Raw genomic sequence first — 26,192 nt, 5'->3', positions numbered from 1 at the left:
CTTCGATTTTGTCCCTTTTTCTATTTTGAATAGCTAATGAGAATTACGATTATTTTTCCAAAACATTGAGGACCATGTTAATCTGCCTGGGCTACCATAACAAAATACACAGACTGAATGGCCTATGTAACAGATATATTTATTTTTGCATAATTCCAGATGTTATAAGTTTAAGACCAAGGAGCTAGCAGGGTTAGTTTCTGGTGAGATCTCTCTTCCTAGCTTACAAATGGCCACCTTCTTGCTGTGTCCTCTCATGGCATTTCATCTGTGTTCAGAGAGGTCCCTAGTGTCTCTTCCTTTTCTTAGAAGGACCCTAAGTCCTATAGGATTACATCCCACCCTTATGGCCTCATTTAACTTCATTTTACCTCCTTAAAGGCTCTATTTCCAAATACAGACAAATTGTGCTTAAACAAATGAGTTTGACGGGGGACCCAATGCAGTCCATAACAAGGACTTCAAAGAATTTTTTTTTATGTAGGTTCTAGCTACTGATATTTATTGTATTTGAAATTAAAACTGAGAAATTATTTTAAAATGCATTAATTTACTTGCAAATAATAGTAATGAATCTATTGCATGTTTACATTAATAAAATAATTCTATAAAAAAATGAATTTTCAAGACAAACATCAGTAAGAATTTATAATTTTGCAGTCTTTAAAGAATAGCTTAAGGGAATATAGCTGGATTTTTAGATCTGTAGAAAAAGATCTGTAGAAAAGACTGCCTTCAGTCTTGTAGTATGTTATTTTGTTTGACATATATGAAGACAGTCCAGTCTCACACTGATGTGTAATTGGTAAAAGGAGGAGTATTTTTAACAGCCTTGTCAGATAATTGTGACAATATTCTTCTTTGCTATTATACCAAAATTCAACAATTTGTAGTTCAAAGGTAGTTTCAAGTGGAATCTGAAACCATTGTAGTGAACTTTTTATTCTCTATTACAGAAAAACCCAGTTGTCCTTTCTTGCCCTTGGGATGGGATTTTCTTTTACCATGCATTATTTTGTAATATGCAGTAGTAATTTACAAAATAATTGTTTTCTGAGTTTTGCAGATTCATATGGAGTATGAGAGCTATGGAAATTTCGACAGATTTAGTATTAGGCTCAGAATTTTGCTTCATTTCATCAAGATTAGATTCTACTTCATAATTTTTATGTTTGCTTGAAATTAGACTACGAAGCCACCAAGCTTTGATGTTTGTTGGACATCAAAATTACCGTTAAATAGATTCCTATTTGAAAAAAAAAATCAGCTTAAAAATTCAGCACTTAGAATATGTAGTTTTGCATATATTAATTTTGTTTATTTTCTTTTTATCTTGTTTATTTTCTACTTCTGTATTTCAGACGTATATTTAGAAATGTGTATTCGTTTGCTGGGGCTGTCATAACTAAGTACCATAAACTAGGTGACTTGATAGGTTTATTTTCTCACAAATCTGGAGGCTAAAATCTGAGATCAGTGTGTTGATAGAGTTGGTTTCTTCTGAGGCCTCTCTCTTTGGCTTGCAGGTGTCCATCTTCTCCATGGATCTTCACATGGTCTTTCCTCTGTGTATCTGTGTGCTAATCTCTTCTTATAAAGGCACCAGTCATAGTGGGGCCTGGGTGGCTCAGTCAGTTGAGCATCCGACTTCGGCTCAGGTCATGGTCTCACACTCTGTGAGTTCAAGCCCCGCATCAGGCTCTGTGCTGACAGCTCAGACCCTGGAGCCTGTTTCAGATTCTGTGTCTCCCTTTCTCTCTGACCCTCCCCCGTTCATGCTCTGTCTCTCTCAGTCTCAAAAATAAATAAATGTTAAAAAAAAATTTAAAAATAAATAAATAAATAAATAAATAAATAAATAAATAAAGGCACCAGTCATATTGGACCAGTCATGAGGGCCCACCCATATGACCTCATTTTAATTTAATTACCTCTTTAAAGATTCTATCTCCAAACCCAGTCACATTCTGAGGTACCAGAGGTTAGGACTTTAACATAGGAGTCTGGGGAGGGTGACACAATTCAGCCGATAGCAAAATGTGTATTTTAATGAAATGTTTATGCATCAAATTTATACATCAATAAAATGCTTAATTTCAGAGGTCAGTGAAACCTTATTAATGGTTTATTGTTTTTCCTGAAGGTTGTTCTTATAAAATCTTTCTTCTATGTAAAAAGAATAATATGAAATCTATTCCAGTTATCCCATTAAAAAAATAAATGGATGCTGTCTCAAAAGGTGCCCTCAGATACAGATTCACTATGGTTTTGCTTTGGCCAGTGTGCAGCTATAGAAGATGTAATACTTGGTATAGTATAAGCTCTCTGACTTCTGTGCATCTCTAGGTGAAATGAGAGCTCCTTCAGCACTGGTCTAAATGGAGAACTAGCCTTCGGAAGAATCTCTAAATGTAGGACTTGCTTCCTCTTGAGACCAGCAAGCAGCAGAGGCGGCTTCTGCTTCATCCCTGCTCTCATATTACCTCTGCTACTCTCTCTGATGGTGCTCCTTGCTCTTGTCCAGTCTAGTTCTGTGCTTTTTGGAAATTGTACTGACAGTTTTAGAAATAATTTTAATTTGCCTACAGTTAGTGTTTCCACATAGTTAATTGTCCAAATCAGAACACTTTCAAAGTGAAAAGTAACACTATTTTTATTATTCTAGTACTACAGACAAAACCAGGACTGTCCAGGACTGTGCAGGATATAAGGTCACTCTGTGTGTGGGGCGCCTGGGTGGCTCAGTCTGTTAAGCATCCTACTCTTGATTTTGGCTCAGGTTATGATCTCATTGTTAGTGAGATCAAGCCCCATGTTGGGCTCTGGGCTGACAGTGTGGAGCCTGCTTGGGATTCTGTCTCCCTCTCTCTCTGCCCCCTCTTTCCCCTGCTTGCTCTCTCTTTCTCTCTCAAAATAAATAAACAGCTTTTTTAAAAGTCACCCTATGTGTAATGAATTAAGTTTCATTTAACATGTATTAAAGCTCCTGTGGACCTTGTGCCAAGAAGGGTGGGAATAAGAAATGAGTAAAACATTCTTATCTGAAGGAACTTATTTTAATGGAGGAAGTAGATATGTGCAAAATGCACCTGTAATGTTGTCTTAATGTAGTATCCTATAGTGAATAATAAGCATATTAATTGAGAAAATGAGTTTATGAAAGACCTATTTACAATATGTAGTGAGTAGTAAATGACACTATTTTTCATATTTCATTATGAATAGCACTAAGTACTTAATTTTATTTTATTAATATGAATTTTGAGAATTCATATGAATTATAGGAATGATTAATTTCTGATTGACAGTGTATTTTTGGTTCTTAGGCTTCGGGATAATTTGTTTCTATTTCCAATAATTCTATTCATTTTTGTCTTCCTCCTCCTCAAATATTTGCCCAGAGAGAGAAGTCTTTGTCTTTTTGCTGGTTCTTATAAGTATTGGCATAAGAAAACATAAATTATCAAAAAGTATATATCAGATGATTTTAAAATGGGGAAGCATTACTGGATAAAATTTTATTTTCTATACATGTTTTATTTAGAACTTTTCATGGTCCAGAATTTTAAATCTGCTTTCATATATACAATAGAGGAAGGAGAAAGACAAATGGTATTTTTGTAAATCTAATAATATGTGAAAATCATGAAATTATATCATATGAACTGTCAAATAATTTAATTGTATATGTTGATAGAGTAGAAATACTATTTCAGTGTTCTTTTTAAAAAATGTGTAAATCAAATGTCTCCTGTTCTCCTTTAAATGTCTAAATCTTTAAAACAGCTAACTTAACTGCTCATTTGCATAGAATGAGACATTTCTTAGGTGAGATTAATAACAAGATCTTTACGTAAGTTAAACCAGTCTATTTGACTTTTTAAATTTATCTACTTTAAACTTTATGATCTGTGATATTTATTTCAATCAGAATAATTCTACAAATAATTTGGTTATGCCCTCCCTATTCTTAATTACTTCCAAATCAAGGTTTTTACTTGTTTTCATAAATTTTACTTACTCATTATGCAAGGTGCATCAAACATTTAGAAAAACATGGAAAAAGAGCAAGAAGATTTAAAAAGTCACCCATTAACTCTGCTTATTAGTATAATTAATAATAGTATTTTATTTCATCTGTCCTTTTTCTGTACATATATTAAAAATAATTGTATATGCATTTGAATTATAACTAATTTTGTCTCTTGCCCTTTCTGTTGAACATTTTATAGAATACATTTTTTCATAACCATTATTTTGATACCTGTATAAAATTCCCTTCAGTGGCTATGTTGTAATGTTCTTAAACATATCGGTGGATTGTTTCCAATGGTTTTTTCCTAGTCTGGGTCATGGTGCAAGCCTTTTTTTTTTTCTAAGACTTTTTTTAGCATAGATTTCTAGAAGTGGGATTAGTGTATTAAAGGTCATAAATAATTTAATTTAGAAACTTTTTGACAGATTTCTTTCAAAAAGGACAATACCAGTTTACACAGCTGTCTGCAGTATATGAGAACACTTGTCTTGGGTGTGATCATGTTTTTCTCTTTAAACTTTTTTCTTATCGTATTTCTTTTAAAGTCCCAACCTTTTATTTTCCCCAGACTGTTCGGAAATGTAATTGTTTACTTCTCTTTTTGATTCATGGCTGAGAGTTGTGGCATTGCATAGAATGAGAGAATGAGATTGGCTTTCTTTTATAGTTAGGCAAAACTACCCTGAATTTTAAAGAAGATTTTCTGGTTGCTAATAGGAACAGATGTTGGATCTTGCTGCTTTCTCAAATAGAACGTTTTTACATATGAGGATTAACACATTATTCCCAAGTCACTAGTGATACAGCTTCTAAATGCCTACCTTATAACATCGGTAGCTGAGGTTAGCTTTGTCTTGAGTCTACTTTACATTTAACTTGGATTTTTTTTTGTCTTGCATTTCTGGGAGCTGAGAAAGAGAATATCTACTTAGGAAATTTCTTTTTTAAGCCTTGTTCATATTAACTGAATTACCAGAGTATATAAAATAGACTTCAAATATTTTTTTTAACATTTTTAGAAAAATTTTATTTATTTTTTTAATTTATATCCAAGTTAGCATATAGTGCAACAGTGATTTCAGGAGTAGATTCCTTAATGCCCTTTACCCATTTAGCCCATCCCCCCTCCCACGACCCCTCCAGTAAGCCTCTGTTTGTTCTCTGTATTTAAGAGTCTGTTAATTTTTGTCCCCCTCCCTGTTTTTATATTATTTTTGCTTCCCTTCCCTTATCCTTATGTTCATCTGTTTTGTATCTTTAAGTCCTCATATAAGTGAACGACTTCAAATAGTTTTTAAGTATTGTCCTCCCTTTATTTCGTCAGAATTTTTATTCTATTAAAGTCATTACCTTTGTGTTTGTATATTTGCATTTTATAGTTTCTATTATGGTATTCAGAGGCCTAGCATACTGCTGATCCTATAACCCTTTTAAAACAAATAATTAGTTGTGGCCTTTTTAATTAGGATATATTATTTTCTAAATTGCAGTTATTTTGCCTACAAATTAATTAGTAATATTTTGCATTAGTGTTAGAGCACTGTTGTAAAGTGACTTTTGTTTTTAGCTACCATTTTGGGCTTAAATACTGTAATGCAGTATTTTGAAGTTTCCCTGGAAGAACATCCTGTCTGATAACACTTTTATTATCCTAGAATTTTCAGATCTTCTGAAAGGAAATAAAGCCTAAACTCTAATTATTTGATAGCAGTTTATAATTATTTTTTTAAATATAGAGAAGTTGCATGAATAAAGCAGCAGGTGTAAGTGGTCTTTGTACCTTTCATTTGTGATTTTAATATTATTTTCAATTATTCAAGCAAATACTGGACTTCCTCCTAAACTTCCTAAAAAGAATTTCACCAGTTCTTTTGACCAGTATTGTATGGTGTGTCTTTTATCCATGTTTCAAATGGAGAAAAGAAATAAAGTTTATTATATTTTAGGTGATACTGAACCCATTAGGGTTTTTAGGATTTCAGAATATAAAAAAAATAGAACTTAATGTGAACCCAGGAAACCATCTTTCAAATGAATAAAGTGAGTCGAGAATACAAGACAGAGTTCATTTTTTAAAAAATAATGGACATGTTTTAAGATACTGTTAATTTTTAAAAGCATTGCCTGCCTTCAGAGTATTTATTCATGAAATGCTTTAGCTTCTGGAGTAGAGCATTCCTTGAAACTTTTAGAAAAGAAAGTAATGATAGTAATATAACTTTATGTATTGTACTTTTATATGTAGCATTACATAGTATATAATTAAATATTATTTATGATGTTTTATTATATAATATTTTGTGTGAAGCCTGTTTCTGTATTATGTAATAATATTTCATGTATTATCATGTCTTTATTGAACAATTGCATATTTATAGCAGATTATTACATAGAATAATTTTATATTATATTATCATAAGAAACAGTGTTAAAACAGTAAGCGTGAGCACCAGGACCATAGATAGAACAGGTGGTAATGTGACAGAAGTGTGTGACACTTTAGACGATGGAAGTGAAACTCAACCACTTGAGTGAGCGAGCCAGATCCTGTGAATATGTAACACATTGCGTTCAAAGGTTTGATGTTTTCTCTACTACTCTGTAACTTTGAGAATAATTCTTTTCCTACTTGGAGAATAACTCTTCAAAGTGAGATAGCGTGTGACTTATTTGTGATTTTGCTGAGGCATGAATTTGAATTAGAGGCACTGTGCAGCGGTTGTGCAAGAGCCAGTCACTTGGTGGATGAGCAGAACAGACTTGGGATTCCAGTTGACTAATAGCTCTGTAAAACGGGTGGTGCGATCTTAAACCGCAGTACTGGAAATACAGTATCCAGAACAAAGTAGGTGGTAGTTCTTCTTTCCTCCTCTCTTAAACACACTCCGGGTAGTATATTTATTGCTGGGTGTCACTCTTGACAAGACACTAAGACACTCCTGGAAAAAGATGTGAGTATATAAAAAGCACTGTCAGAGCTGAGAGAGGTGGCTTAGAACATCACGAGCATCAAGGCCAATATGTGTTTGCTCGGGTGCTGATTTCTGCTCTGCTTCTTCTATTTTTCCAGCAAGAATCACAGTAAACTTCAAAATTAATGTTATTTCCCATTCAGGAAATAGAAGTAGCTTGCTTAGCATTTGACTCTTCTGTAGTACTTAAAATTGGGAAATGTAGGTACCATATCAGTAGTTTTTATGCCCATACAGGAGAAAATTGCCCTTTTATGCCCTTAAAAAAAGGTATAAAAGTTTGAGTCTTCTCCATTTACCTTATCTTACACTTTGCTAGCAAAATTCAGAATTATTCTTACTACTTAGAAATTTTAGGGTAAAGCTACTTGGATAGTTCTATTAAGGGTACTCTCCTTATCTTATTCATATTGTGCTATGACCATTTTGGAACTGGAAAAACTGTATGGTTTTTTTTTTTCCTATTTTTCCTCCTTTTTCCATATTTTGTGCCTCTTGACTTTTTAAAAAAAAATATATATGTGTGTGTGTGTATATATATATATATATATATATATATATATATATATATATTTTTTTTTTTTTTTTTTTTTTTTTACTGCGATGTTCCCTTGATCATTGTTTGTTCTGGACAACCTGCCTTGTTTAGAGCTGAAGACCACATGAAATATTTTGGTCCTCAAAAAACATATTTAAACTAACATGAATAAATATATTGCTGCACTCATTGTTATGTATCTACATTAATGAAAAGGAATATTCATTTAATTATAAGGATTCTACTATAATATTCTACTCATAGTAGAAATATTCTACTATAATATTCTACTTGTAGTAGAAATGTGTGATTTCTGGTAATAGGTTTGAAAATAATGAGAGTCCTGAGTGTAGGCGATAGATTGATACAAACTTTTCTGCCTGTACTGATTCTTACCTTTCAAATGACAGTTAAATCCTTCCCATCTTAAGCTAGTAAATATTGCTGTTAGGGTGCTAGTAATTGTTTCCATAAAAAAAGAGAAGTTTAGTTTTCAGACTTTCTGAAAACATTGGAATGAAGCGTGAAGTAATTCTAAGGGAATTCTACCCATGTCCAGTCTCTTTCTTCTTCCAGTTCTGTCCATCCTCAGTGTGTTGACTGTCCTGACATTTATGTTATGTGAGAGCTCAGCTCAGATACCAGGTATTCAAGGAATCTGCGCAACAAAAGGTCAAAGAAATCAAAACACTGGGATGGGCAACACACCCAGTCAAGTTGTAAGAAGAGAACTTTCAAACTAAAGTCATTTCTTCCTGACCATGGGCTCCTAACCATCGTCTTCTGGGGAGGTTGCAAGGGCTTAGCTGTGTCACATGGGACTGTCTGAAGAGGGACCCTCTTGTACTTCATTCATCTGCAGATTCTGACGCTCGCCTGGTACTTGCCTGATACTGGGCTCAGTGGCCCATAGACTTCCTACTCAACATGCTTGCTTCCCAAACTCTGACTGTCCAACATTAAGAATATTACCACCTTCCATTAGTCCCCCAGCCTTCCCTGCTTTTCCCCTTCTCTGTTCCTCTTTCCTTTGAAATGTCTCCTTCAGCCTTCATCACATCCTCTTACTGCTGTTTTATCCCATGCCCTAAACATCTTACCTATAATTAACCCCTACATGTATATTTTTCTTATTATAAAAGGTAGGTCCTAGAATAGAGTTTATAAAGTCTTAATTCCAAAGAGACTTAGAAGCAGATTAGTCCTGCCTGCAGTCACTACATAGATTTGTACTAAATAGGAATCCGTCTTTAGGTGCTTTAAAACCTTTTCTGTCTGCTAGTACAGGACCAAAGTTCTTTTTTCCAAAATAGACTACTTTTATCTTTACTAGAATTCTGTTGAGGCAGCTCCCTCCACCTCCTTGATAATTATTTCAAGTATCATAGGAAGCTCTAGGGCAGGTGTGTGTCTTAGTGGTTAAGAGTGTGTCCCTTGAAGCCTGTTGCCTAGGTTCAAACCCCAGTTGTGACACTTACTAGCTTTTTTGTGATCTTGGGAAAATTAATTTCTCTCTGCCCCCATTGTGTTCTTTTCTGTTAAATAGGGATAATAATACTAAGAGTTAAAGAATACTAGGAATTAAATACTAAGAATTAAAAGGAAGTACCCGACAGGCAGTAACATTATCATTAGTCATGTGATCCACAGGCCTGACCACACACTCCTCATTTTGATTGTATTTACAGGCCTTCAACTCATGAACCATAAACTTCTGACTTGCAGCAGGAATCTCATCTTCAGCCTTGTGCACCATAATTAACCTTTAAGTTTCAAACTGCTGCCCTTCTCCTAAATTAACTGGACCAGCAGGTATCTGGTTTGCATGCTAATCATCTATCTACATATCCTAATTTTCCATGTCCTGGTGCCTTGTACTGCTTTTGCACTGGCACACTCGTTTCCACGTACCCTGTGATTCCCTCGTCAGCTTTCCGGATCATTCTTTTCTCTCATCCCATGCGCCCATTTAGTAGTCACCATTTGCTTACCACTTTTCTTATTTTGGAGATGGCATTTTTTCTTAAGTACATCTGTTTCCATTGGAATTAAATTCTTCTCAGTAGTGTTTTCAACATTTGGCATTGCTTTTGTATTATCAGACATAATGGAGCTAATCTTTATAAAATACTGTACTCTGAAAATGAGACAGCCAAATGATAGTGACCACCATTGACTATAAATGCTGTCTTTTGCTTATAAACAGAGTGAACCTGCTCTTGTTAGATAATGAAACTTCTGTAAAGTGAAATTTTACAGGTTGGAGGATTTGCTTCTTAGCTGATTTCTATGCTTCACCAGTTTCTTTATTTGCATCACATCACTTCTTTTCATAGTAGCCTACCTTGGCTTGACTAGCGTCTACAGAATTGAGTCATTAAATTTTTCTAATTTGGAATGTGCTCTTTCATTACTCTGGCTCTGCCTACTTCTGTTCTGTGAAGGAAATGCTGTGTTAATAGTCAAGTAAGCCCTCCCTGTTTTATACTTATGTAATGCAGGTTTTTTTGTATGTGTGGGTCTTTGCGTCTGTTTAGTAACACTATGTCCTCATGATACATTGTGTGAAATTACTTTAAAATGTATTATATCACTTAGGACTACGTATGTTGTTTTGTATGTTCTCCTGGCTGTTTTTATGTTTCTTGGATTATGAATAAGCATATCTCATTATTGCAACACTGCAGTTTCCATGAAACCATGAATTCTCCTCATGCTCTTTTGTGCCTTTCATATGTATTTTATCTACTTTGGTGGTCAGTGAGCACAGTTGATTTTTATTTGCTTTTCGGTTTTGTGATTTATTAAAACCAAAGGCACAAAGATTCCATGTCGCTTTTAGTCTCTACTTATTGTCCTAAAATGTCAACCTTTTTCAGTTTTGAAAAGAAACCCAGCTCTTCATCTGTAGAACAGGAAATTGTAGTTTTCATTTTCTTTTACAGGTAGTTCAGCTCTAATCATAAATTTCCTTGCCTGCTTCTTTTCTCCTCAGGCTTTAAAACCATGAAATCTCAAGTTGAAGGGCAGTTTATTTGACATTATTTTGAAATCATCCTATCCTCTCCTCTGCCATGTGTCCTGTAAAATAGAGGTTGTTTGAATACTTCCTGTTTAAAGATGATAGCTATAGTACATTAATCTAGCTTAAAAACCATAATTCTTTGCTTTTCTTTGAGATTATTGGAATAGTATCAGGTTAAACATGAAGAAATCTTGAGTATTTTCTCAGTTTTGTCATTTTCTAAACTATACAGTAAGATCTTTGGATTTTAAGCCTGAAAACTAATATCAAAATCTTATTGAGAACTCCCATCAGAGAATCTCTGCCTATTCATTCCCTAATTTTCCCTTTCTTATTTGATAAGCAGTCAGATAACCTCTTCACTACATAATCTTATGGAGAAGATGCTGTCCAAGTTGAAAGCTGCCATCCTTTGAATGAACATTTGGGACCTCTTTAACTTGGGAGTTTCTGTTTCCAAATTTATCAAGAGTAGAGAGAATGGATTATCATCATCCAAAATTCTTGAGTGCTTCTTTATATCTAAAAATACCGACCAGAGTAAATTAGATACACATGTTTTTTGTGGATGTTTATATTCTAAGAGAGTTGATACTGGTTATTAAGAGATCAATTAAGGAAGCAAAATGAACAGACTAAAACATAGTCATTTCTGCCATAATGCTACATATGTGTTCTTAGAAAATCTCACATTCTTTAAAATTAAACATTAAACTAACAGGGCATGTGACAGAAGTAGTGTTGATACAGATCACTTACAGCTATGTAGCTTTGCAAAGTATAGCCCTGATGAAATATCAATCCAAATGCTAACACAGTCAAATACCCCTGGCATTTATACCTAGAATCAGTCCAGACTTTGCAGTCATATCCTTTAGGCTTCCTACTTACTCCTTGAAGACATTTTCTTCTAATGGAGAACAACTTCATCAATAATAAGAATATAATTCAGAAATACCCTTCATTAAAATGTTTTGTTTCCGTAGCAGGAAAATGTCTTCATGTCCCCATTTGTACGAGCAACCTCCCAAGATAGATTAAAATAGAGGAAAGTCAAGCAGTTCTTTAAGCTTGTAAAGTAACCACTTGGCAATAAAGGAAAGCCATTCTATAGAGTGTTTATATTTTTTCTTAAACTGTGAAAAACTCCTGCTTCTGATTACTTCAGATCATTAACATGCTAGAAATAAAATCTGTCACAACTTTGCATTATACTCACGAGATTCTTCTATCTACTAGTTACGTATAAACTATTTCTCACTGAAGAATCGGTCAGATTGGGGCTAAAATAATTATGATAAGCAGTACAGAATGAATGGGTAGAATAAACATGGGTAAAAGAAGGTCAGGTTTGGTATATCCCAAATTGGGAATGTAGTCAAAATCTGGAAAGATGAGCTTCAGACTAGCAGAAATATGTAAGCAGTGTGGTTCAAAACAAAATTAATTTCCTAAAGCATTATTTTGTGGGTATGTATCCTAACCTCATCCTTACCCTGGCTTCTGCCCATGTTAGATAACCAGTTAATTGCGGCATAATTTCTCATTCTTTCTAGAGCATAATGGTGCCAGTACATACTAAATGAATAATCTGTGTCTCTTTCCCACATAGTCTGAACACAGCCTTAGTAGCCATCTCAATACAGCATTCCAAGGCATTACTACCAACCAGTCTGACTTGGTAGATCATGTGCTGTTATTTATTGACAATTCACTGCAATCCAAGCACTGTGCTAAGTCCTTTACCATAATAGTTATATTTAGCCTTTGTAGCATTCTAGATGGTAGTAGTGTTCAAATCCCCATTTATAAGTGAGAGGATGGAGGCTTAAGTATTATGAAATTGATTTGTAACAATAGGTCACCCCAAATCTTTTAATATAAGGATATAAAATTAACAACATTAATATAAATAAATTTAAGAAAAAATGATATTACAGTTGATGGTAGGTACTTGAGCTGAAGGGTTACGATGAATTAGAAATGGGAAATCATTAGAAGACCCTGAAATAATGAAAAAAATAGAGGACTCACAGGAAGTCAATTGGAAGATTGGGGTGGATGTTGGGAGATAAAGCAGGCCTAAGAGGTGATAAAGGCATTCTCAGAGTTTGACTTGGAAATCTCTAGTTTTAGTCACTATTAGGCCTGACTTACTTCGTATGCTTGGAAATCCTTGAAGTCACCTGTAATACTAAAGTAAATTTCCTTTCTATTTGAATTAGATGAAGTGACTATTCCTTTAACCAGTTGATGCCTAAGAATAAAGATTAAGAATATAGGATAGAAAGAAAGATTTGTGAAATATACCATCCTGATCATGTTGAATTTGATGTTGGAATGTCCAGCGGGCATTTGACTAATGCAGAATCTCTGCATTAGAGATTTTAAACCCATGAACTGTAGATAATAGCTGAAATTGTACGATGGAATGGGACCCTTCCCTAGAGAGTGAGGAGAGCAGAAGGCTTGGAATGAACTACAAACACCAGCATTCCAGGAGCTGGCTGAAGAAGGAGGCCCTGGACTAGAGAGCTAACAGAACAGTCAGAGGGAGGCGGAGAGCCAGAGAGGCTGTGTCAGCAAGTCAAGGTAGTAGTGTATCAAGAAGAAACAAACCACTGTCATATACTCCAGAGAGATCAAGGAGGATGGGAATTGAGCATCCCTGCAGTACGGCACTGATGTCTGTGATGGTTTTGCCAGCTGGCAAGATTTTCATGGAATTCAAATTGGAATCAGATTTCAGTAGGTCAAAGAGAAATTAAAAAGTCAGAAAATACGGAAAAATGTATGAGTTCATCCTGATGAGCCATCAGAAGGGTAGTGGAAATAAATCATCATGATGGGATATGGGGGTGGGCATGAGTTAGTGCTGAAATAGACCTTAGGGATATTCAAATAGCAACTTCTTATTTTAACACATAAAGAAATCAAGACCCAAAGAAGTTAAGTAGTTTACAGCATGACAAAGCCAGTAAATGGCAGGTAGAACAGATAGCATCTAGGTCTCATGAATCCAAATCTACCCAGATATATATGTAAATTCCTAGCCCAAAAGGGACAGAAAACTTTTTTAGTGGTTTCTAATGTTAATCTTACTGTTTTAACATTTGAATTTACTCTTTCTTAGAGAAAGGTATGTGTTATGGCTGTTCTAGATTATATTTATCTATATGCCCAACGTACTGTACATGCAAAAAATGTGTTGATAAAAAACCACCAGCTGGATCTGAAACAAAATGCCAAACTCAGTCATGTTGCAAATGTGCAAAATTAAATCAAAATATGTATTCATAACCAATTAAGGGAGAAACATGATACTACAGTTTTGTTTTTAAAGTACTTATTGAATTAGAAATGTAAAATACTGAATCTCAAAATAACCGTTCTTATGGGTGGTGTGTCTTATCTTCGGGCAGTCGTATGAAAATGAAGTATTTTTGAGCATCCATATCAGAACATAACATACTTAGTTTTTGGTATAAGAGCACCACCTATGGGTGTCTCAGTTATTCAGGGGGGAGAAATTTAAAACCAAAACCTAATAAAATTCCAGCTTTTCACCAATAACTGGTCCATCCACTTATATAAAGGCTAACAATTGTCTACGTTGCCATAAATTCTCCCTACCTGGTTTTTGCTTTGGCATACTACTCCAAAATGCTTTGGCAAGAGATAATGAAGAAAAAGTTCTTATAAATGACTTTGGATGTCTTTCTTTAATTATTGTGATAACTCATTAGAGCAAAGTTAAAAGCAAAACTCTGACTTCATGTTCAGTAAGCTCACATGCGGATAAATTTAATCATTTTCTAGAGTATCATTCATCAAAATTTTTAAAAAATTTATAAGGAAAATTTTACTCAATGAAATTTAACAAAAAATATTGGAAGCTTTGACTATGAATGGGCAATAAGATGTGTACTAGGCTCTTGATATATCCTTGTATTCTATGCTGTGAAGGTTTTTTTTTTTTTAAGTGATTAAAAACAAGATCCTTTTGGTGCAGTGTTCCCTAATTCCAGGGTAGACCCATTTTAGGCATGAACATTTTTTTCTTCACTAAAGTACATTTTTAAAACCTAGATTTTTCTTCAGAGATTGGGTTATTCTATAGAAATAAGGATTGAGTCTTTAAGCAATATAGCTTGCTTTATTTTGATCATTATAGATAAATTTTTTTTAATTGCATAATATACTTCTTGGCATTCTAACTTAAGTTGAATGGATATAACCTCTGCTATCAAAAAAATGACCATTTTTACAAATTATAATTGTAATAGGGATTCTTGCCTATCTACAAATTGGGTTAACTAATTTTTAAAAACAGCAGAACTCAAAAACGCATGAAAGTTCAGGCCACCTATTACACCAGGCACTTTGCTTACAAAGATTCATTTATTCGCTCAACAACTCTTTTAGCTACGAATGACCACTAATTAGTATGAAAGGGCAGTCCTCTCTTACCTTTTGGAAGATAGGCAGTACTATGCATATTCTGAGCTGTCGTGGTTTTTTAGTTCAGCACGTACTTTATTCTGAAAATTGCGTCCATTACTTCTAATAACTGTGTGTACCTCTGGCCGCTGCTCTCCTCACTTCTGATTTGCGACTTCTTATCTGATTTTAAAAATCAGATAATCTAATATATTGAAATTACATCAAATAAGAGGTTTTAGAGTTTTAAATCTTACTGAAAGCTTAAACATTCATCATGTATTTTTTGTAGCCCAGTGGCTATTTTTTAAATTGAGGGAGAATAAATTGTCACATTATCTGCTGACTTCTGGATAGGTAAAATGTGCACTGTGTCACTGTGAGAGTTCAAGATAATGCAAGAACAAACCAGGAAAGTGTTGGTAGTAGTTTGACTTTATTCTGTATTTCTTCACGATACTCAGATCTGATCACATACTGATATTTTAATCACTATTTCAAGCCTTTATTTTTCACATAATTTAGGAATCATTTATCACCCTGTAATAAAATTTAGAAATATTCATAGAATAAATTGAAGACTTCCTTTGCAGTAATTTTGAAGTATACTCTTTTGCTGTCTTTATCCAGTCATCCACTAACTTCTTAATGACCCAGGATCTTACTGTTGTGTTTATATGTACTTCCCCTTAATTATTTTGTCCAGAAGACTATTTATATACATACATATGTATATAATAGTTTTTTAATTTAAAGTATCCAGAAAATAAAATGGTACTTTTAAGGATCTAAACACAGTAGTTCGGCAAACATTGAACTTTAATAGGTGGTTTATAAGAAAGAAAATGAATTTAAAAGGTGAGTTTTGAAAAAAGATAGATGGATCACTTGATCAGAATCCATGGCTAAAGCTCGTAATCCTGACTCTTAAACTGTTATTCAGAGATCTAATTTGAAAACTTCCATGCCTCCCCAAAATGTGTACTTAATTAGCATAAGATCCTTTGACTAAGGGGAAGAAAATATCTTATTAGAATAATAAAAACTCTTTAAGGTTGATAATACCATATTTTATTGTATATAATTTGATCTCTAAAGTGTTGTGGGTTTTTTTGTTTTTTAAATAAAGACTGATTTACTTAGTGCTCTGTTTTAAAGTATAATAATTAGCTAAGATTGCTTTGGCTTCTTACAGCTTGTGGAGAGACTCCAGAACAAATTCGAGCACCAAGTGGTATAATCACAAGCCCAGGCTGGCCTTCTGAATATCCTGCCAAGATCAACTGCAGCTGGTTCATAAGGGCAAACCCAGGGGAAATCATTACTATAAGGTAATGCCGATACCTTTCTGTATTATGTATAATCTTTTATTATGTATATATATTTATATATATATAATATAAACATATATATGTTTAATATATAATATTTTATTATAAATATAAATATTACTGTATGTTCTATATAATATAAACATATATATGTTTAATATATAATATTTTATTATAAATATAATATTTTATAGAATATAAATTCAGGTTCCAAGTATCATCCCTCAGCATGCAGTTATATTAAATTTCTAAATTTTCTAAAAATTTTCTAAAATTTATTACAATTTTCTAAAAATGTAATAAACTGTAGTTACCAGTACCATATTAAGAGTAGGAGTAATGGCCCATTCTTCCTGTACTGTATGGGTATATGTTTTGAATGTTTTCTGATGGTGGTAGTGGATTTCCACTGAGCCATCCATATTCTTGTAGGTCATTTTGTAACAAAAGGTACACATTTGAGAAGTAGCTTATTAGGGTCAAGAGTGTAACCTTTAGCTATGGGACAAATAAACAAAACTCACTAATCCACTTGGACACCTAGCCCATAACCTTAGTCTCATTAGTAGAATCCTCTATCTTAATAAGCTAAAACATGACTGTAGTGTTTATCTGTATACATGTACATATATAAAACTTGAAACAGGCTGATAATGGATAAACGTTGTATCTAGGAAAATCTCCTTTTTTGTAACGTTGAAACAAAAGAACTTCTGTTAAGAATATAAAATGAAAGATACTCCTAGAAGAAACATAAGTTTAAGTTTCTAAGAATAAATATAAATAAGGAAGATTAAGATTCACTTTAATAACATTTAAAATTGCAGAGAAAAACCTTGAGGATAAGATACTAAAGAGAAAATATTCAGTGGAACTAGATAATGCTTGCTTAAGGAAGTTATATCAAGGCTATTAAAAAAAAAATGCCTGAAGAGGAGAAAAAGAAAAAAAATAGTGTGCTTAAAGAACTGTGGTTGGAAATGAAACACAAATAAGAAAGTCACGCCCACCACGGAGGCAGTGTCTGCAACAGCACAAAGGCCAGCATCCGCGTCTTCAACATTGTTTCATTAGGAACATTTTTATAGGCAAGAGTATGGAATTTTAGATTTAAGAGAGACCTTGCACATCAGACTCAAATCCCTTCTTTACATTTTTTACAAATAAGATTGTAAATTTAGCCTACTTTTGTGGGGGTTTTTGAAGTATAACTAACATACAATGGTATATTCGTTTCAGGTGTACAACATCCTGATTCAACAGTTCTCTACATTATTCAGTGCTGACCATGATAAAGTAGTCACCATCTGTCACCGTACAATGTTATTATAATATATTGACTGCGTTCCCCACACTCTATTTTTCATCTCGGCGACTGACTTATTTTATAATGGGAAGTTTGTACCTCTTCATCCCCTTTATGTTTCATCCAGCTTCCTTTTCTATATCCACTAACTAATGAGACACCCACTGTCTCTTGAGAAACACAACTGTGTCCTATCCCCCTTTGTCTGTGGAAGCCGTAAAACAGGGGCCATCTGGTTTGCTTTCCATCTGGTCCCTTCTGCCCCAGGCCAACATCTTCTGGAACACCAGAGCTGAGCTTCTCTGGAAACCGTTCTGCTCTGTGAGAAGGGTGAATGTCTTGCTGGATGGATTGATAAGATGTGCTACTAAGGTTATCCTTCTGCAGCACTGCCCGAGCTGGAACCCAGACGATACACCTATTTTCTATTACTTATAATGTGTTTACAAAGTAGCATTTTTACCATAGGAATTCCAAGTATAAGATTTCTTTCCACATAAAACTAGAGTTTTGGGAAATTTTTATCTTTTAACCTAAAAGTCCAACCCCAAAATTAAATTTGCCACCTACCAGCTCAGTTCCATAAAACTTGGCAATTCTTGCCAGCACAGAGGAGGCTGCATGGAACACTGCCACTTGGTTCTTTTATTATTATTATTATTTGAGAGACACAGAGAGAGCTTGAGCAAGCAATGGAGAGGAGCAGAGGAAGAGAGAGAGAGAATCTCAAGCTGACTCCACGCTTAGTGTGGAACTCAACACAGGGCTCAATTTCATGACCCTGGGACCATGGCCCAGGCCAAAACCAAGATTCAGATGCTCAACTGACTGAGCCACCCAGGTGCCCCTGCCATTTGGTTCTGATCGTGTGTTGGACCCTTTAGATTTTACAAAGATACACCAAAACCAAGCACAATGCTGAAATGCAGAACAAAATTAGAGATGGACCATACATCTAAAGGAAAATTTCCCAAATTCCAGACAAAGCTAGTGAATTTGGATTTACCCAGCCTAATGAGATCGGAAAGTGATTTTAGTAATTGTCCTAGTTCTTACTGAAATCATTGTCATGGTAACACCAAACTTGAGAAGGGTCACATACATACAAAGACAACCAAGTTTCACTTGTGAATATTGGTGTAATCCTAAATTGTTCAAAAGAAATTTATACCATAATCAAATGCGGCTCATTTAGACATACAAGTCAGTCACTATTAGAAAATTTTAAATTAATTTACCATATTAACAAGTCAAAGAAAAAGTATATGATTATCTAGAATAGACAGATGTTTTAAAGCATTTGATAAAAAGAAAACATTCATTCCTGAGTTTAAAATAAAATTAAAATCTAGATAAAGGAGGGAAACTAAAATTATAGACTATAAGCAATATTTAGAGCTGTCCTTGTAAAAACTGGTTAGGGGTGCCTGGGTGACTCAGTTGGTTAAGCGTCTGACTTCAGCTCAGGTCGTGATTGCACAGTTTGTGAGTTCAAGCCCCACATCAGGCTCTGTGCTAGCAGTTCAGACCTTCGAGCAGGCTTCAGATTCTTTGTCTCCCTCTCTCTCTGTCCTCCCCCATTCACGTTCTGATTCTCTATCAAAAATAAACAGACTTCAAAAAAAATTTTTTAAAACTGGTTAAAGATGGTAACGTAAAGGCATTTTTACCTTACTCCTCTCCCTTGAAACCTACCAAAATCAACAAAGGCCATCTTATCAAGAAAAGATAGAGGATTAGATTCTAATTGCTTGCTTGAAGCCAGGGACTGGAGTCAGGCTATTGTGCTCAAGAAAGAAGGCTGAAAAGAACTTCTACTAACCACTGCCTGAGTTTGTATGGGGCTGAGAACTTAAAGAAGTGGGAAGACCTACCCTAACAAATAGGAATTTAACCAGGCCACCTAATGACTCCGTGACAGGACCTATAATGTTGTGAACCACCATGTTAAGACTGTTCTGGAATGCAGACCCAGTTGGAAGTAACTATAAAACACAGGCTGTGGAAGAATATAGAGAGAGAATGGATTAAAAGGAGAGAGAGTAAGCCAGAAAAGCGTCTAAAGAATAAGCCTTATTTCCAAAATGTATGGAAAATGTTAATACTGACAGAAACAGCCACAAAATGCAAACACAAATTTACTCCAGACGTGATAAACTTACTATATCAGGGTGGTTTTTTTTTGTTTATTTTATTTTAATTCCAACATAGTTAACATACGATGTTACATTAGTTTCACCCAGTGCTCATCACAACAAGTGCATCAGGGTTTTTTTTTTCCTTACATTTTTTATGCTGTGAACACTTTGGTAGTTAATGAAATCTATAGATCCTTTCCCAGAATGTTTTAAACTCATAAATCATAATACACACCATTACAAAGGGAACCAATTATATTGAACAAAGCTATCTGATATTTTTTACAAATATGTAATATAGTAATACATGCTTATTTATTAACATATTAGTAAGTGATGGTTCTAACAACTACTGTAATTCCAAGGTGATTTTGAGTGTAAATAGTGATTCTAGGTATCTATTAAAACTGAAATGTAATGTGTAAATATCTGTGATTTCTGTTGGTAACAGAGTGACAGGTACTGTAAATACTATAATGGTTTGTTTATATTCATAAGTGAAATTTCATATTTCAGTTAGAGATTAGTGAAAATAAGGTTGTAAATTTTTCCACCAAATTTGACATTTTGAGAGGAGAATAGAAACACTGAATACTCTTACTTGGACTTTATTAGAACAAAAGTATGTTTTAGTATTTGAATTACAACATCAAAAGATAACTCCTGAAACAATAGAAAGCAGTCTTGAGTAAAAGTAAAAGAAACTTAAAAAAAAAAAACCCAAAACCTACGAATACAAAAGAAGAAAGGAGGAAAATTAGAACTCTAATAGAAAGGCCATTCAGGAAAAAGCTCATTTAACCTTTAAAAGATAGACCATCTGATCAGGTTTATTGGTTTGTTGATTGGTATAATCCCCCTATAAAGGGCTTCTAAGAACATACTAAAACAAAACTAACACAGAAAGTTTAAAAAGGGGGGTGGGGATAAAAAAAGAAACTTCAGAAATACTGAGAAAGAGAAAGCTAGTGTAGGAAGATTAACATTAGATATAATTGAGCTTAAAACACAAAATATTAGTAACAAATGGAATAAGCCACTAGGAAGATATAATCTTGGTAAACTTTGTATACCTCCTAACACAGTCTAAAATACAGTCAAAGTAGCAAAATATGGGGAATTATCAAGCAAGTTTGACTAAGCCAGTTAGTGGAAGTTTATAAACATACCTTTAATTAGAATTTAATAGATTAAACAGAAAAAAAATTAGTAAAGATAGAAGATTTGATAAACAAAATTAACAAGCTTAATCCAGTAGGAACATGTATTATATATGTGTATAGTGATTCTACTTATTTCAATGAATAGAGAATATATATATTCTTTTCAAAGACATATGGAACATTTATAAGAAATTGATAATGTATTAAACCACAAAGGAACTCTGAATTCCATTTTTTAAGACTTTACATCATTCAGAATGTGTTCTCTGACCACAATGCAATTAAATTAGAAACCACAATAAAAAACCCATATGTTTGGAAACATATTCCTAAATAACTCCTGCATTAATGCTGGAAATCACAGTGGTACTGTACTCATAAAATATTTTGAAAATAACCATAATAAAAGTATTATATATTAAAACTGTTGGAACACATTGGTAGAGTACCTTGTGAAAAATTTACAGCCTTTAATGCATTGAAATAAGTAGGATATGAAATAAATGAGCTCCCCATTTACTCAGGAGTTTAGAAGGAAAATTCCAGGTGAAATCTTAAGTAGAAAAAATAATATGATCAGAAAAAAATAGAATGAATTAACAATAAGATTCAATAAAACAAAAAACAGGCTTTCTGAAAACTTGGGGAAAATAGACAAATCTGAAAGCAAGACTGAAGAAGAAAAGGAAAAGGTACTAATAAAAGTGAGCAAAAGTGTCTATAACTACAAATACAATAATAGAGATTTAAAAAAAAATTTTTTTTTAACGTTTATTTATTTTTGAGACAGAGAGAGACAGAGCATGAATGGGGGAGGGTCAGAGAGAGAGGGAGACACAGAATCCGAAACAGGCTCCAGGCTCTGAGCAGTCAGCACAGAGCCCGACGCGGGGCTCGAACTCACGGACCACGAGATCATGACCGCTTAACCGACCGAGCCACCCAGGAGCCCCCCTTTTTTTTTTTTTTTTTTAATTTCTTGAGATTTTAAAAGTCATACGGGAATATTACAAGTAGTTTGTGGTAACATTATTATACAGTTAGATGAATCGGACCATTTTCTGGAAAATGTATATTACCAAAATTGGTTCAACAAGAATTAGAAAGCTAATTAAATCAATATTCGCTAAAGAAATCGGATCAACGTTCAGAATAAGATTCTAAACCTGAGTAATTTTACAGGCAGGTGTTACTAAATGAATAGATAAGGAAATCCTTAATCTGATGAAAGGTTATCTGTTAAAAAAATTTTAAATCAAACTTAATATTGAAGTTAATTTTAGTGCCAAGGGCCAGAACGATGACGCATGTTTTCACTGCTTGTACCAGAACCCTCAGAAAATGCAACAAGATGATAAATAGAATTAGTAATACAAAAAATGGGAAGGAAGAGATGAGTCTCTCCTTTTTTTTCCAGTACTGTGCTATCTCCACAGAAAATCTAAGCAAATATAAAGACCACAAACATGAAATTTGTTTAATGTAATAAAGTACGATTTACAGCTTTGTACCAATAAATTTTACTGTCAAGATAAAATGGTAATTTCTACAAAAATTTAAATGATCAAAGTGACTCAATACCAGTTTAGAAAAAGCTGATTAAACCAAAAAACGAAGAAATTAAAATTTTCAACTCTAGATCTATACTTGAAATAGATGGCCCAGGTATGTGAACAGTCTTTGTTATATAAACTACTGTGAAGCATTAAAAAAAAGAAAACCGAAAAACTAATTTTGCTTTTAAATGGATCTTTTAAATTCTAAATGAAATATTAGCAAAATTAATCCAATAGCGTATGCATGAATAGATATTTCTTTTGTTCTGGACAAGGATCCAGCTTTCCTCAATCTTAAACATTTTAATGGATAAAAACATACTAACGGATTCCTTAGCTTGAATCTGACTAGCCCTCCCATAAACAGTTATCAACTTTGGATAAAAGTTTTTTAAAAACTACTCAAAGGCACTGGAGAGTAATCAGAAGCTGGAGGAAACTGGAGGGGATTAAACTCTTAAAAGAAGGGATCCACACTGGTGAGATATGTTTGCTTCCTGTCTGTTCCCTAATCCGTGCAGAATGTAGTAACTACAACTCAAGCAGACTGCCACAGTCTTGTCAGCTTGTGGTTGTATCACAGGGTGGAGTTGAGGCTGTCAGAGTAGCTGGAAATTGAAAAGGCAAATCCAAAAAGGAGAGAGCTCCAATGTAGGAAGTCCTTACATCTACATATAAATTCTTCTCAAATTCCTTGCTGTTTTCTGAACTGTGCATGCTTAAGAGACTCCCAGGAGCCTTGTAGAAAGCTACGCAAGGATTTCAGTGCCTGTGTGGTGTAGCTGAGACAGAGTTTGGAGTCTGAAACTTGCTGAGTTTGACGAGCTTGTTAAATACCTTGGGATTTCATTGAAACCACAGAAATGTCATAGGTAAAGACAATGTCCTAAAATAAAGAGTTCACCTAAGACTAAATAAGGGCAAAGCTGAGCCAAGCCTCCCTCCACAAGTGCAGGATGACCAGACCAGGATGTTCCATGCATGATAGAAGAAAATAAGTGTAAGAATCTTGACCTGCCTCTGAGAACACACAAAAATTAATTCAAGATAAATCCTAGATGTGAATGTAAAAACTAAAACTCATATAAAACATTAGGAGAAAACATTGTTGAATATCTTGGGGTAGGCAAAGATATTTTAGAGAGGACACTAAAAACACTGAATATAAAAGGAAAAATAGGCTTCATCAAAACTAAAAATCTCTGCTCAGGGAGCTTGGGTAGCTCAGTTGGTTGAGAGTCCAACTCTTGATTTTGGCTCAGGTCATGATCCCAGAATCATGGGATTGAGCCCCCTGTGGGGCTCCGCACTGAGCATGGAGCCTTGCTTAACAGTGTCTCTCTCTTTCTCTCTCCCCTCTTTCTCTCCCTCTGCCCCTCTCCCTGCTCATGCTCGCTCGCTCTCTCTCTCTCTCTCTCTCTCTCTCTCGCTCAAACTCAAAACAACTTTAAAAATTTAAAAAAAAAAACACCCTCTGATCATTAAAAGATACAATGAAAGGGCAATTTATATAGACTAGAAGAAAATTATCAATACACATATCTAACAAAGAACTTGAATCCAGAATATAAAATTAATTTTTATAACTCAAGAAGACAACCCAATTTTTTTAAATGGGCAAAAGACTTGAACAGACACTTCACAGAAGATGTAAGAACGGCCAATAAGCACATGAAAAGATGTTCAACATCATTAGTCTTCAGAGAAGTGCACATAAAACCACAATGAGAGATGTGAGTTCATGCCAACTAATGACTGAAGTTAACAGGAGTTACCTCACCAGCTATTTATTGAGAGAATGCACGTGTGGATATCAGTACATACGTCTTGTGTTACAGACATGCCCCCAAATAGGGACGTGTTTGTTCAACGTAAAGAATTTTTAAATGAATAAGAAAAACTTCTGATGGGTAAAGGATGATATAGCAAGGCAATTCATAGGAAAAGAAATAGTAAACTGGAAAAAGTGTTTCCATCTCGGTAAATAAGGAAATGTAAAATGGAACAATGATAAATATTTTATCATTAATATAAGGTACTTTCACATACATTCAGTGGGAGTGAGTTGGTATAAATATTTCTGTCAGTGTCTATCAAATTTAAAGTGGAATTTTGTGTTTTGACCTAGCAATTCTACCTCTAGAAAAATTTGCCCTAGAGAAATATTTGCTCGTGTAGAGATACATGTATAAGGGTTCTTTAAAGCATTGTTCATAATAATGAGAAATTAGAAACAATCAAATTATCTGTCAGCCTTTGTTGTAGTTACTCAGAATACTTAAAGAGGAAATATCCTCATGTAATAATCCTTGGATAATTAACTTCTTTATCACTTGGATTAAGGCAGAGGCAAGGAGGTAAAGTCAGATACTCCCTTTTTGGTGGAGACATGTTATTGGAAAATAATATTTTAGTTTCTCTTTTTTCATAGCAGTAGCTAATTTTGTGTGTACTTTTTGATACCTTTTAATGCATGCCCATATTTTGTGAACTACAAGACAATGTTTGACTATAATGTAACTTATGTTAAAAAAAAAAAAAGAAGTCTTTCCAAACTTAGGGGTTTTTCACTGATAAAGATTTTTTGTTTGTTCACTTTTAACTTTTTTACTTTGCTCAGATTTATGTTATTTGATCTCCTGAAAGTGTAAGCTATAAGCTTCTCACTAAGCAAGCAGACGAACCAGTCTAATCTAAGAGGAGGCTGACTTTCTCTTTTTCACTTTAGCTTATCAGATTAGGTGTGGTGTTTCTGGTTCAAATACAGAATAATTTAGGATATTCTGAATTAGAAGTGGTCCTTCCTAAACACACACAAAGAAGAAAAAGGAACAAGGTGCCAACTATTACCTACGTTTTTTTAGCATTATTTTGGAATCTGGTATTTTTTATGAAGAAGTATTGTTCAGGAATCTGAGAAAGAGATACAAACATTAGGAACATAGAAACAGTGTTATTATTTGCTGATGATATGGCTGTATGCCTGGAAAACCCAGGAAAATCAATGAATATTGAACGAAGGCTTATAATAAAGTCCTCAGTTATTAAGTATTATTAAGTGAAATTTTTCCCCCAAATTACCCTTGTTAATAGCCTTTTCTGACTTTTTACTTGTAGCTTTCAGGATTTTGATATTCAAGGGTCCAGAAGATGCAGTTTGGACTGGTTGACAATAGAAACATACAAGAATATCGAAAGTTACAGAGCCTGTGGTTCGACAGTTCCACCACCATATATTTCTTCACAAGACCACGTCTGGATCAGGTTCCATTCCGATGACAGTATTTCTAGAAAGGGTTTCAGACTGGCATATTTTTCAGGTGTGTTTTTATTTTTTTTTTATTTTTTTTTTTAATTTTTTTTTTTTCAACGTTTTTTATTTATTTTTGGGACAGAGAGAGACAGAGCATGAACGGGGGAGGGTCAGAGAGAGAGGGAGACACAGAATCGGAAACAGGCTCCAGGCTCCGAGCCATCAGCCCAGAGCCTGATGCGGGGCTCGAACTCACGGACCGCGAGATCGTGACCTGGCTGAAGTCGGACGCTTAACCGACTGCGCCACCCAGGCGCCCCTCAGGTGTGTTTTTAAAAAAAAAAAAAAAAAAAAAATGAACAGAATTCTGTAGTGTTAAGTACGAAGTCACTTTGGGGCTAGTCTTCTAAACAATATCTAATTGTGACTAGACC

At 34.2% G+C, this 26,192-nt stretch overlaps 1 protein-coding gene across 2 annotated transcripts in view; it reads left to right on the top strand.

Moving 5' to 3' along the window:
* Positions 1-26,192, top strand: part of LRP12 (LDL receptor related protein 12) — a 74,639-nt gene that overhangs the window by 37,100 nt on the left and 11,347 nt on the right. For both annotated transcript variants that reach the window (XM_078441900.2, XM_078441899.2), the window contains 2 exons: positions 16,207-16,342; positions 25,623-25,825. In XM_078441900.2, coding sequence (XP_078298026.1) covers positions 16,207-16,342; positions 25,623-25,825 — 339 coding nt within the window. The remainder of the gene's footprint in view (positions 1-16,206; positions 16,343-25,622; positions 25,826-26,192) is intronic.

The sequence above is a fragment of the Panthera onca genome, chromosome F2 (genome assembly GCF_046562875.1).
Source record: "Panthera onca isolate mPanOnc1 chromosome F2, mPanOnc1 haplotype 2, whole genome shotgun sequence".
Taxonomy (NCBI): Eukaryota; Metazoa; Chordata; class Mammalia; order Carnivora; family Felidae; genus Panthera; species Panthera onca.
Note: the sequence above shows the minus strand (reverse complement) of the source record. Positions and strands in the feature narration are given on the sequence as shown.